At 36.3% G+C, this 12,027-nt stretch overlaps 1 protein-coding gene across 1 annotated transcript in view; it reads left to right on the top strand.

The window, feature by feature from the left end:
* The window catches only part of LOC150079412 (uncharacterized), a 178,054-nt gene that overhangs the window by 150,761 nt on the left and 15,266 nt on the right, over window positions 1-12,027 (top strand). The window contains exon 8 of the mRNA XM_090383056.1: window positions 8,937-9,060. Coding sequence (XP_090239182.1) covers window positions 8,937-9,060 — 124 coding nt within the window. The remainder of the gene's footprint in view (window positions 1-8,936; window positions 9,061-12,027) is intronic.

Here is a 12,027-nt window from a genome sequence, read left to right as displayed (position 1 = left end):
GAACGATTTTTTTTTTTTTTTTAGATGATGCTTTTATAAGCTTGCTTTCTTGCTTGTTGTTTATTATTTGGTTTTTAGGAGCATTAACAACTAAGGCCATATTGCTCCGGGAATATGCGGTGGTCATTCTCTGACCTTTCCGCATCCTCCATATTTGGTGGTGACGGGCTCGAACCCCGGTCTAATCAAGAAGCGTATGCTATGCACTGCTGCTCCTTCCCACCTGGCTATGGAGACACCTTGCTTTCTTGCATCTTGTGCTACTAACAATAAAAATAATATACCACTGAACTACCATCAGAATATGTACTAATAATGTAAGAAGCTTAAAGCCAAAGAAATGTAATTATCAGAACTAGATTGGCTTGATATCAGAATAGAAGAAAATGAAAGCAGGTGAACTTTCATTTTCAATCTGTCTGTGCACATGGTCCAGCTAAAGGTTCAAAAAAGGATGATGCACAGGAGTTTTTTTAATGTCTCAAAAAGAGTAGTTGAAACTAATGGCAAAGAAAGAACAGTATTGGTTGGAGATATAAAGAGTAGCATAGGAAATGAGAGCCGACCAGAGTAGCCAGGTGGGTAAAGTGCCTACCTGGCAACTGAAAGGTCGTGGGTTCAAATCCCACCTCGGGCTTGGATCAGAGTAAAATGCAAAAACTTTGGGAGGTGCATTATGGCCAAAGAAGCTGATGCGCCAACAACTAACAAAAAAAAAAAAAAAGGAAATGAAATATGTAATTGTGGTTTCCTATGCCAAGATATTTTAGAAATTGGAGATAAAAATAAATCTAACAATAATGTTAAAAGCTACTAGAATTAGTATACCAGCCACATACTCTTAATTATAAACATGATATTTCTGCATAAAGATAGCCACAAATGGAGGGAGGGAGCATAATAGAAATAAAAAAAAGCATAATTGCCCATATCATTGTAAAAAGGGATCTTAATCTTTTGCAGTTCATTATTGGTTTTTCTGTCTTTCCCACACAGTCCAGCTCCCAAAACCAAAAAAGTTGCTTCTTGAAATCTGATGTTCACAAATTATTTATAATCAGCTTTATGTGAGCTAACATCCTCTATGACACTATTGTGGTTTTTGCCATTTATCATTTGTTTAGTGTGATATGAGTTCAGTTCCCATCCATAACTAGAGGGAGGAATTTCTGAAATCCTCTTTATTCAAGGCTGTAATTTGTGATCTTGGATAAAGGAAGTAGCACCCCCCCCCCCCTGCACGTGAGTTATTCCAGGTTTTTCACCCCATGTGCATATCACCCCATGCATGTTGTGCATGGGGTGATATGCACAACATGCATACCACCCCATGAACACACTTGTATAGACATAATACACAGTGTTGCGATATGGTCTAAGTCATTAATACACCTAAAAACCCAAACAAACAAAAAAATAATAACTAATAGGGCTGAATTTATGCCTAAATAAAATAGACAAGTGTTTTGGGCCAATAATTTTGCAGCACACATAATTTGGCAGGACCTGAAATAATACCCAGCCAAGGTTCTGTTGCAGTTAGTATTAGTATTAGCAAAATCATGCAAGGAAGCAAGCTTGTGTAGCACCAGCCAAAAAAAAAATAAAATAAAAATAAATAAATAAAATTTAAATTAATTAAAAAATAAAGTAATCAGTGTCGCTTCTCATTTCATTTACCACTTCATTCAAGTATTCATCCAATCCATCTTTAAATTTAGATAAACTTCTAACCTCTGCAACAGTAGATAGGGTTTATTCCAACATTCAGTAACTCTTTGACAAAAGGAAAATTTTTGGACATTCATTCTACATTTATTGTCTCTCAGTTTAAATTTATACCACCTTGATCAGGGTACCCTGCACATCTGGTTTCCAAACACTTTTACTTGCAAAACCGAAGTCTTTCTTGATAATTATGAGTACAGAGAAGGGCAACCAGATTGGTGAGGGAAACAAAGAGGTACTCTTAGAAAGGCTTAAGTTCTGCAAATTGCAGCATCTGGAGACTAGGCACCTGCAAGGTGATCTGATTGAGGTGTATAAGGCTTTGAATGGCTTGAGCAAGCTGAATGCTGATGCATTCTTCCTCTTCCCCAGATTATGCACTTGAGAGGATATAAATTCAAGTTGAGGAAAGACAATTGCAGAATAGATGCATGGAAATTTGATTTTAGCCAGCAGGTGGTTGATTGCTGGAACAAACTTCCATCTGTCGTGGAAGTTGATAGCTTAAATAAATTCAAGGAAGAACTGGACAAACTTTTGGAGCAAATGGATGGGTAAAATGCAATTTTTTTTTTTTTTTTTTTTTTTTGCTGATGCTTTCTTGCATCATATTCCACTACTAATGCTAATTATACCCATTTTGCCCTTGACCAATCTTGTCACTTTTTTCTGTACCCTTTGTGGCCTAAGAATTGCTTTATATGAGTATAATGGAATAGTCACTTCTTTACCTCTACCAGCAAATTTTTCCTATATATCATTGACAGAACTCCAGGAGCTGTCCTAAAACCCTATCAGCTGTGGATAAAGGAATTGTTAAGATAACACATTGTACAGTCCTTTTTATTAACTTCAATCTGAATTTGGTTGTACCCACATGGACGTTACTGTAGGATTACTAATATCCATATGTAAGACATTGCATTTCTAGTATTAAATCTCATATGTCATTTTTCAATCTGTCCAGATAATATTTGTCTTGTTGAAGTAGCAAATGCTGATTAACTACCCTATCCTCCTTTGTATCATCGGCAAACTTCCAGACATTAAACTTGAAATACCAACATCAATATTATTAATGAATATTATAAACTGTAAAAAAACAAGATCCTGTGGGAGCCCACTCACAACTAGTCTATGAAGAGTAGTGGCCACATACCAATGAGACTAAACATTATGACCAGTGAGTCTTTGTACAAATCACAGCAACTGCAGGTGAACTACGGCACGTATTTGAGGTATATAAGGCCTTGAATGGGTTGAGCACGCTGAATTCTGATGGGATCCTTCCACTTGTTCAGATTACGAACCTAAGGGGGCATAAATTCAAATTAAGAAAAGACAGATGTAGAATAGATGTGCGAAAATTTGCCTTTAGCCAGCGGGTGGTTAATTGTTGGAACAAACTTCCATCTGTCGTTGTGGGAGTTGATAGGTTGAATAAATTTAAGGAGGAACTGGACAGGCATTTGGAGGGAATGGTGTGATTTTTTTTTTTTTTTTTTTGGCTGATGCTGCATAAGCTCATACACTTACTTTCTTGCATCACGTGCCACTACTACTACTATGTGTGCGGGTCGGGACACGGTATAAAAAACACCTGATGCTGAGCTCTGTTAATCAGTGTTACTCTTGTTCTTCAGATGGGAAAGGCAGCGGACTTAAGCAAGTTTGACAAAAGCCAAATTGTAATGGCTAGACGACTGAATCAGAGTATATTCGAAACTGCACGGCTGGTGGTGTGCTCACAGTCAGCCGTGGTTAGTACCTACCGAAAGTGGTCCGAGGAGGAAAAACCCACAAACCACTGGCAAGGTGTTGGAAGACTGTAAAAAAACAAGATCCTGTGGGAGCCCACTCACAACACTAGTCTATGAAGAGTAGTGGCCACATACCAATGAGCCTAAACATTATGACCAGTGAGTCTTTGTACAAATCGCAGCAACTGCAGGTGAACTACGGCACGTATTTGAGGTATATAAGGCCTTGAATGGGTTGAGCACGCTGAATTCTGATGGGATCCTTCCACTTGTTCAGATTATCGATGCTCGAGGTGAACAAAGGCTCTCCCGAATGGTAAGTTGCAACAGAAGGGTGACTGTGGCGCAACTCGCTGCTAATTAGAATGCTGGTGACGGGAGTAACGTGTCACAACACACAGTACATCAAACCTTGCTGAAAATGGGGGTTCATAGCCGCCAAGTGCTCTGAATGCCCATGCTAACTACAGTTCACCGGCGACAGTGCCTACAATGGGCATACGAGCATCGAAACTGGACCTTGAGTGATTGGAAGGTCGTCTGGTCCGATGAATCACGTTTCCTGTTGCACCGTGCGGACAGCCGGGTACATGTGTGTGTCATTTATCTGGGGAAGTAATGGTGCCTGGATGCACCGTGGGACAAAAACAAGCCAGTGGCGCCAGTGTCATGCCTTGGGCAATGTTCTGCTGGGATATCCTTGTTCCAGTCATCCATGTGCCAGGCACTCTGACATCTACCACCTATCTAAACGCCATTGCTGACAAGGTAGGTACACCCTTTCATTGCAGTGGTCTTCCCCTCTGGCGGTGCCTTCTTTCAGCAGCATAATGCACCATGCTACACCATCCAGATTGTTCGAGACTGGTTCGCGGAACATGAGGAAGATTTCCAAGTATTGCCCTGGCCTCCAAATTCTCCAGACATCAATCCCATCGAGCATCTGTGGTTTGTGTTGGAACAACAACTCCGATCTGTGGCTTATCAACTGCACACCTTACTGGTCTGCGGTTGACAAGCCACAGATCGGATCTGCTGGTTTCATGTTGGTACCAGATACCACAAGACGCATTTAGAAATCTTGTAATTCTAAATATTTCTTTTGTCATATTTCTTTTTAGGCTGAATCTTAATCGGTGTATTTGGGATAGTAGGTTATATTTTTTATTGTATCTCTTCTGTAATTCTTTTTGTGCAATTTTAATACAGGTTTGATGGATAATATATGGATATTTTTTACATGTATTTCTAGGGAATATGCGGGCAAATTTCGGGATAATATTATGAAAGAGGCATTTTTTTTAAAAAAGAAATATGAAAGATTCAGCCTAAAAAGAAATATGACACCGCAATCTTGGGTGGACCTTACGACATATAATGAAATACGTATAGCAGCTGCCATCAATGACATCGAACTCAGACACAACAGAAAATGGGAGATCCTTACACAGAAACCTCGCACCGCCACAAAATCTTCCACTATAAACATTTCTTCGTACCCTTTTTCTTCCACTGAACTCGCTAGCCTCGATTATGATCTTAACTTTGCTATTAAAGATAATAAATATCCCTACAAAGAATGTATAATAGAACTACAAACCAAATTAGATAACCATCCGGATAAATGGCGAATTATACACCAAAGTAATTCAATTCTTAACTCCAGATTCAAACCCCAACCCAATATAAACAAACAACAGTTAATGAACTTACAAAAAATACGTGACAATCCAAATATTATAGTCCAGAGAGCTGACAAAGGTGATTCCATAGTAATTATAAACAAAAGCGCATATATAGAAAAAATGGAATCTATACTCTCTGATTCAGATACATACAAACTAGATAACATATACTATTTCCAAACATAAAAATAAGCTTGACATTATTTTAAGGAAATTAAGATCCAACAATGAAATTAATTTATACACCCTTCAACAGATTGGTATCCGAAACAATATTCTACCGCATATGTTTGGTATTACCAAACTCCATAAACCCAATCACCCACTAAGACCCATAATATCCTTCAGCAAATCAGCTTTCACTAATTTATCTTCCTTCCTGGTTAAAATTATCTCCCCCCTCGCCAGATTTTCGAAATTTAAAGTAAACAATACCTCCCAAACCTTTGAAAAAATAAATTCTATCACAATAACCAATGATGACATGCTAGCATCTTTTGATGTAGTCTCATTGTACACTAATGTACATTTGCCGTCAACATTACAAAACTTACGTAATTTCTTAACAGACGACAAAACGTTATCCAATCGCACTTCCCTTTCAATTAATAGCATTATAGAGCTCACAACCTTTCTATTAGATGCCAGATACTTCCGATTTCTTAATCAGATTTACCAGCAAACCTATGGCCTACCTATGGGATTAGGGATCTCAGCCCCCCCCTATCTGAAATTTACCTAGCCTCCATAGAAAATCATATATTACAACCATACCCCCCCCCCAGATATTAAATTATTTATACGATATCCTCTTAATAGGGCACAAATCCACAATAAATGATCTTTTCATTAAATTTAATTCCATGCATAATAGATTAAAATATACCCTGGAATTGGAAGAAAAGAGACAAATTAATTTCCTAAACCTCACTATATACAGAAGCAATACAAAACTAGGAACAAGAATTTTCAGAAAAAATACTCACACGGGCAAATATTTACACTTTGAATCACATCACCCCTCAACACAAAAAAAGCAGTCCTTTATAATCAAATTTACAATGCTATAAAATACAGTTCCACACATTATGACCTTAATAATGAACTACAATATCTTACAAGTAAATTCATATCTAGGAAATATCCTATTCAATTAATCAAACATACTATTATCACAGTCCAAAATAATATCAACAACCCACCCACCCAAACGCATGTCCAATAATAATCCACGTATTATCCTCCCTTACCATAGTAATTTTGCCAACCAATTCCGCCGTTTATTCAAAAGTACTGATATCACCCTTACATTCTCATCTTACAATAAACTAGGGTCATTATTCAACTCATATAAAGATACACAAAATTACAACATTAGTGACATGAATAATATCATCTACTTAATAAAATGTCAAGATAACTGTAACGCTTGCTACATTGGTAGCACCACCACAAAATACGATTCTACCAAAACATCAAACACACGTGCGTACTACCACTACAATAGCATTAGGACGGGACAGTCCAATACTGAATTAGCAACACATGTTCAATCCCACAACCACACCCCCTTAGTAGATTCAGCCATTCCTATTATCAAATTAAAATCCAGCTTTAAAATTTTCCAATATGAAGCCCTAGTTATAGAATGGTTTCGCCGCCATTCCACTCTTCAAATATTAAATTCCAAACTACCCTATAACATAGCACCGGTCTGGAATCTCATGCGCCTGAGATTCCCAGTGTATCCAGGAGCATCACGGGAACTTAGTCTTCTTAAATACACGCGTTTACTCTCATTCTACCATTGCCAACTGAAGACGTGTAAAACGAAAGCCACTTGTTATGGCTATTGGCCTTCTGTTTCCAACCGTATAACTTAAATCGTTTCAAATTTCAACATTGACAACCAAGGACGAAGAAGTGCACTTCTACTTCCTTGCGCACATTTTAATTCTGTTTTTAAATCCTAACTCATTCGTGCTAACTTAAATTTAAAATTATCATCCAATTTATTCCAACATCAATGCAGATTATAAAAGGTGAGTATCATAAATTAAATTAAGCTACGCTATTATATTGTGTTACTTTTAAGTTTAATGTAATTTTTATATTGGTATTCTATATGTATATTTACTTTTTAAATACTACAAAGTGTTGAATAAAAAATATTTATTGAAAAAATATTGCTTGTATGTTGCCATTACAAATGTATACTTGTATACAATAAGAATGCAATTTACCAGATTATTTTATATATATATATACAGTCCATTCCGGTTATTTGGGACACATCGGGACTAATGCATTTTGGCCCGATTAAGCGGCTGCCCCAATTATCCGAAGTTTCACGTAAATAGTTAAAAATACAATGTACTCCCCCCCCCCCTTTACAATTGATTCACTGTACAATCGAATCACATTACGACAAACTCAACATAGTAAAGTACCGTTCACTATACGATGTGCAGTAAGCGCCAGTCATTGTGATCACGTTTGTGAATTAAATTTTAATTCTATTAAACAGCGATTCTAATTAGTGAAAATAGGAGGAATATTATCCACAGGTTATAAAAGCAAAGATATATTAAGCACAAATTTACCCTTTATTACCTTACCAATTAAAAAATACGTGAAAATCGGAAGAATATATGTGATAATCAGAATAATTAATATGTACTGTAATATGTACATATGAACTAGTTGATATTTCTGTTCACTGACATTTGTGGGTGAGGGTTAAAATTTAACCCCCCCCCTTTACAATTGATTCACTGTACAATCGAATCACATTACGACAAACTCAACATAGTAAAGTACCGTTCACTATACGATGTGCAGTAAGCGCCAGTCATTGTGATCACGTTTGTGAATTAAATTTTAATTCTATTAAACAGCGATTCTAATTAGTGAAAATAGGAGGAATATTATCCACAGGTTATAAAAGCAAAGATATATTAAGCACAAATTTACCCTTTATTACCTTACCAATTAAAAAATACGTGAAAATCGGAAGAATATATGTGATAATCAGAATAATTAATATGTACTGTAATATGTACATATGAACTAGTTGACATTTCTGTTCACTGACATTTGTGGGTGAGGGTTAAAATTTAAAACAGTAAAAAGATAAGCAATCAAAAGCAAAAAACACGGCACACACAAATTGCAAGTAACACAATACGCGCAAGTGAGAACCGAGTAATGAGTTACAAAGCTTTAAAAATACGAATGAAATGATCTGAAAATTAATTTTTTTATATGATTGAAGATTTCATGGAAGTGTAAACACATTTCACCATAATAACCCACAGAATTCCAGCTGTCGGTATTATCGTAAATTCAGTAAGATCGAGTTTACTGTCCGTTTATGATAGATTTCACTAACAGAAAAGCTCATTAAACAGGGGACTGCTAATTGTTTTATTGTTTTATGGTTGTGACCTCCAGAATTTCGACCGAACCACGTGATACCGTCGGAGACAATCATAGGGTAATCTCCAGTGCTGCAGTCTCCTTCCCCGATTAAACAGCATGCTGTCCCAATTAAGCGAAGTAAACCCTGGCTATTTTCTCGATTAGTTTCTATTTTTTAAGATTTGCTCCAAATAAATGGCTGCCCCAATTAACCGGTGGCCCAAATAACTGGAATCCACTGTGTATGTGTATATATATATATATATATATATATTTAGAAATTAAAAAATAAGAAAAAAAATAAATAAATTTCCTAATATATTCAATCTTTTTGAATTCTTAGAAAATTCAGCAGAGCCAAAATACCGTTTCTACACTCACACAGACTGTACAGCAACAGAAGGCACCTTCTACAAGCAGTAGCAATAACAATTCAAGCAGTGCAGCTGATGCCAGTGCGCTTTCAAGTATTATAAAATATTTTCTTAATTATCAAAGAATATTCGTGAAATGTATTTACTTTCTTACTTTCTGTTTTAAGTTAAAAACAACTAGTTTTACTCTACAGTTATTGATTTACTTTCTTTCATAAAACAAAGCAAAATTTCAGAAAGAGAGAGACTCTGCCATATCTTTTTTATAATGCTCTGTAACTTATCCACTGTTTGCTGAAATAGTTAACACTTCAACTGTTTTAAATTTAGTATAAAATGACTTCAATCCTAGATAATAAATAGAACAGTTTTTTCCATTTTATTTAAACACCACCAGAGTCAATATACTTTATAACTAATTTTATAATTAATTACGTATCTGCCAATTCTCTGGATTTACAACAAGGAATCCATCTTTTTGACTCAGTTTAACCCCTTCTCTAGTTCACCATCATACTATAGTTGGTTCCATTAAGTTTCTCCGTTTTTCTTTTCATAAAAAATAGTAAAACTGCATTGAAATCAATTTTTTTTTTTAATTTTGTGAATTTTTTCTTACTTTTGTTAACAAATACAGCCATTAAAATTTTTTTTTTTTTAAATTAAAAATTATTCAGAGGTTTTCTTCATTTCTAGTGTATTGCATATAATACAGTCCAGGAATGAACCCCCTTTCTCAATTTAGAAAGCAATAAAGATTAATATAATAACTTAAAACTGATATAATTAGACTTATTTTCAAAAAAAAAAAATTACATGCTTTCAGTTCCTAACTTGCAATACAAATAAGAGTCTAGAAATACAAGCCAAAATGCCACTCTCTCCTGTCAATAAATTTAGTAAAGGCTGCTTTTTTGTCAATCACAATTACAGAAAAACCAATGAAAGACAAGTGCAGAGACAGTATATGTTGAATGGCAAAAACAGGTTGGCATGATAAAAACTCTGTCATACCAACTGCAAGATGTTTTATATGGAAAAACAAAAAAAAAAAAAAAAAAAACCATTAGTTCAAGTTTGCACGTTTTATTAAAGTTATCTGTATACCAATACGAGCTGATGAAGCATTACAAGTTCAAATATATAATATGCTGATAGCAGAAGCTGGCTGACTTTATGAACAAATTTGTTGAATTGCAGACTTGTTTGATAGCCACCAATTTTTCCATCATAAATTCCTAAGACCAAAGCATGTTTCCATGTGGCAGTCTAAAGTCTACTAGCTCCAAATGGAATTCATAGAAGCAGTGTGCCAACTAGGTTATCAGAAGCCAAGTTAATGTTATTTTACTGTAACTTAAATAAAATCATATAAAGAGAACAAGATAAATATGTATAGATTTTATTAATAGTAGTAGCATGTGATGCAAGAAAGCAAGTGTATGAGCTTATGCAGCATCAGCAAAAAAAAAAAAAAAAAAAATCACACCATTCCCTCCAAATGCCTGTCCAGTTCCTCCTTAAATTTATTTAGCCTAATCAACTTCCACAACGGCAGGTAGAAGTTTGTTCCAGCAATTAACCACCCACTGGCTAAAGGCAAATTTCCGCACATCTATTCTACATCTGTCTTTTCTTAATTTGAATGTATGTCCCCTTAGGTTCGTAATCTGAACCTAAGGGGACATACATTCAAAGTGTACATACATACAATCAAGTTGAAGGATCCCATTAGAATTCAGCATGCTCAACCCATTCAAGGCCTTATACACCTCAATCAGATCACTGCGCAGGTGCCTAGTCTCCAGCCACTGCAATTTGCAGAATGAAGAGGATCCCTTCATTCCCCTCACCAATCTTGTTGCCCTTCTCTCTACCCGCTCAAGCAAATCTACATTCTTCCTAAAATGAGGCCTCCAGACCTGTACGCAGTACTCAAACGTGGCCTGACCATTGCCTTATACAGAGAGACAATCACCTACTTTTCCCTGCTAGCAAAATTCCTATATATCATTGACAAAACCCCATGACCTGCCATGGCAGCCTGTCTGCATTGCTCAGAAAACTTCATATCTGACTGCACAATTACTCCCAGGTCTTTCTCATTTTCTACCACCTTAAGTGTAGTACCACACAGTTGGTACGTTTCTCTGGGGTTACTTCTACCCATATGCAGTACTTTGCATTTGTCAAGGTTAAACTTCAGTTGCCACTTCTTAGCCCATCTGCCCAAATTATCTAGATCCTGTTGCAGTAGCACACTGCCATTACTGTCATTAACAGTCATTATTGTGTCCTTCCTAAATACATTGTACATACCATACTGAAACTCATCATCCCCCATCTCTAGTTGACACCACGTTTCTGTTAGGGGCCCCGAGTGCCAAGCGATATTTTGTGCGATACATAGATTTCTTTTCACAGCGGATTAGTTATATTTATTTTCCAGTGTCACTATTCTTCTTGTTTTTCTTAAGTGATTCTTTACTTAAAAGCTTTGAAGTAGAATCCAGAAAGGAAATACACCTTTCTTTCTTTGTGTGTATATATATATATAACCCATACTAACCTAACTAAACCTCTAAACCACTTGTTCACTGGTGGCACCGCTCCTGCCTCCACGTGGCGGGGCTGGAAACCTGGGAGGAGAAAAAACACTCTCCCGGGGCAAAAAGGAGCAAAGATGGACATAAATAGACATGCCACTTATGGATCTCATGATCCAGATCTCTCAAACAGAGAAGACTTAAATGCAGGAAATGCAAAACGGCAGAAAAAAGAAGGAACAGAAACCCCTGCTCCTCTTTTTTTGATGCTGCATTCTTTGACTGACAATCCTTTGAGTAAGCTCTCCCCATTCTTAATTCAGAAATGTCTTGAGAATGTGGCGGGCTCACCAAAAATGGTTAGAAGATTAAAATCCGGAGACCTTCTAGTGAAGATGAACGAGAATAAACACTCGGAAAAACTATTAAAAATATCGACTTTTGGTGGAATTCCCACAAAGGTTACCCCGCATGCCACCTTAAACTCCTCTAAAGGGGTAATAGCCGAGTGGGA

Source organism: Mastigoproctus giganteus, chromosome 10 (assembly GCF_048544385.1).
Source record: "Mastigoproctus giganteus isolate SK-2022 chromosome 10, ASM4854438v1, whole genome shotgun sequence".
Taxonomy (NCBI): Eukaryota; Metazoa; Arthropoda; class Arachnida; order Uropygi; family Thelyphonidae; genus Mastigoproctus; species Mastigoproctus giganteus.
The sequence above is the reverse complement of the archived record's forward strand: the minus strand, read 5'-3'. Positions and strand labels throughout refer to the sequence as shown.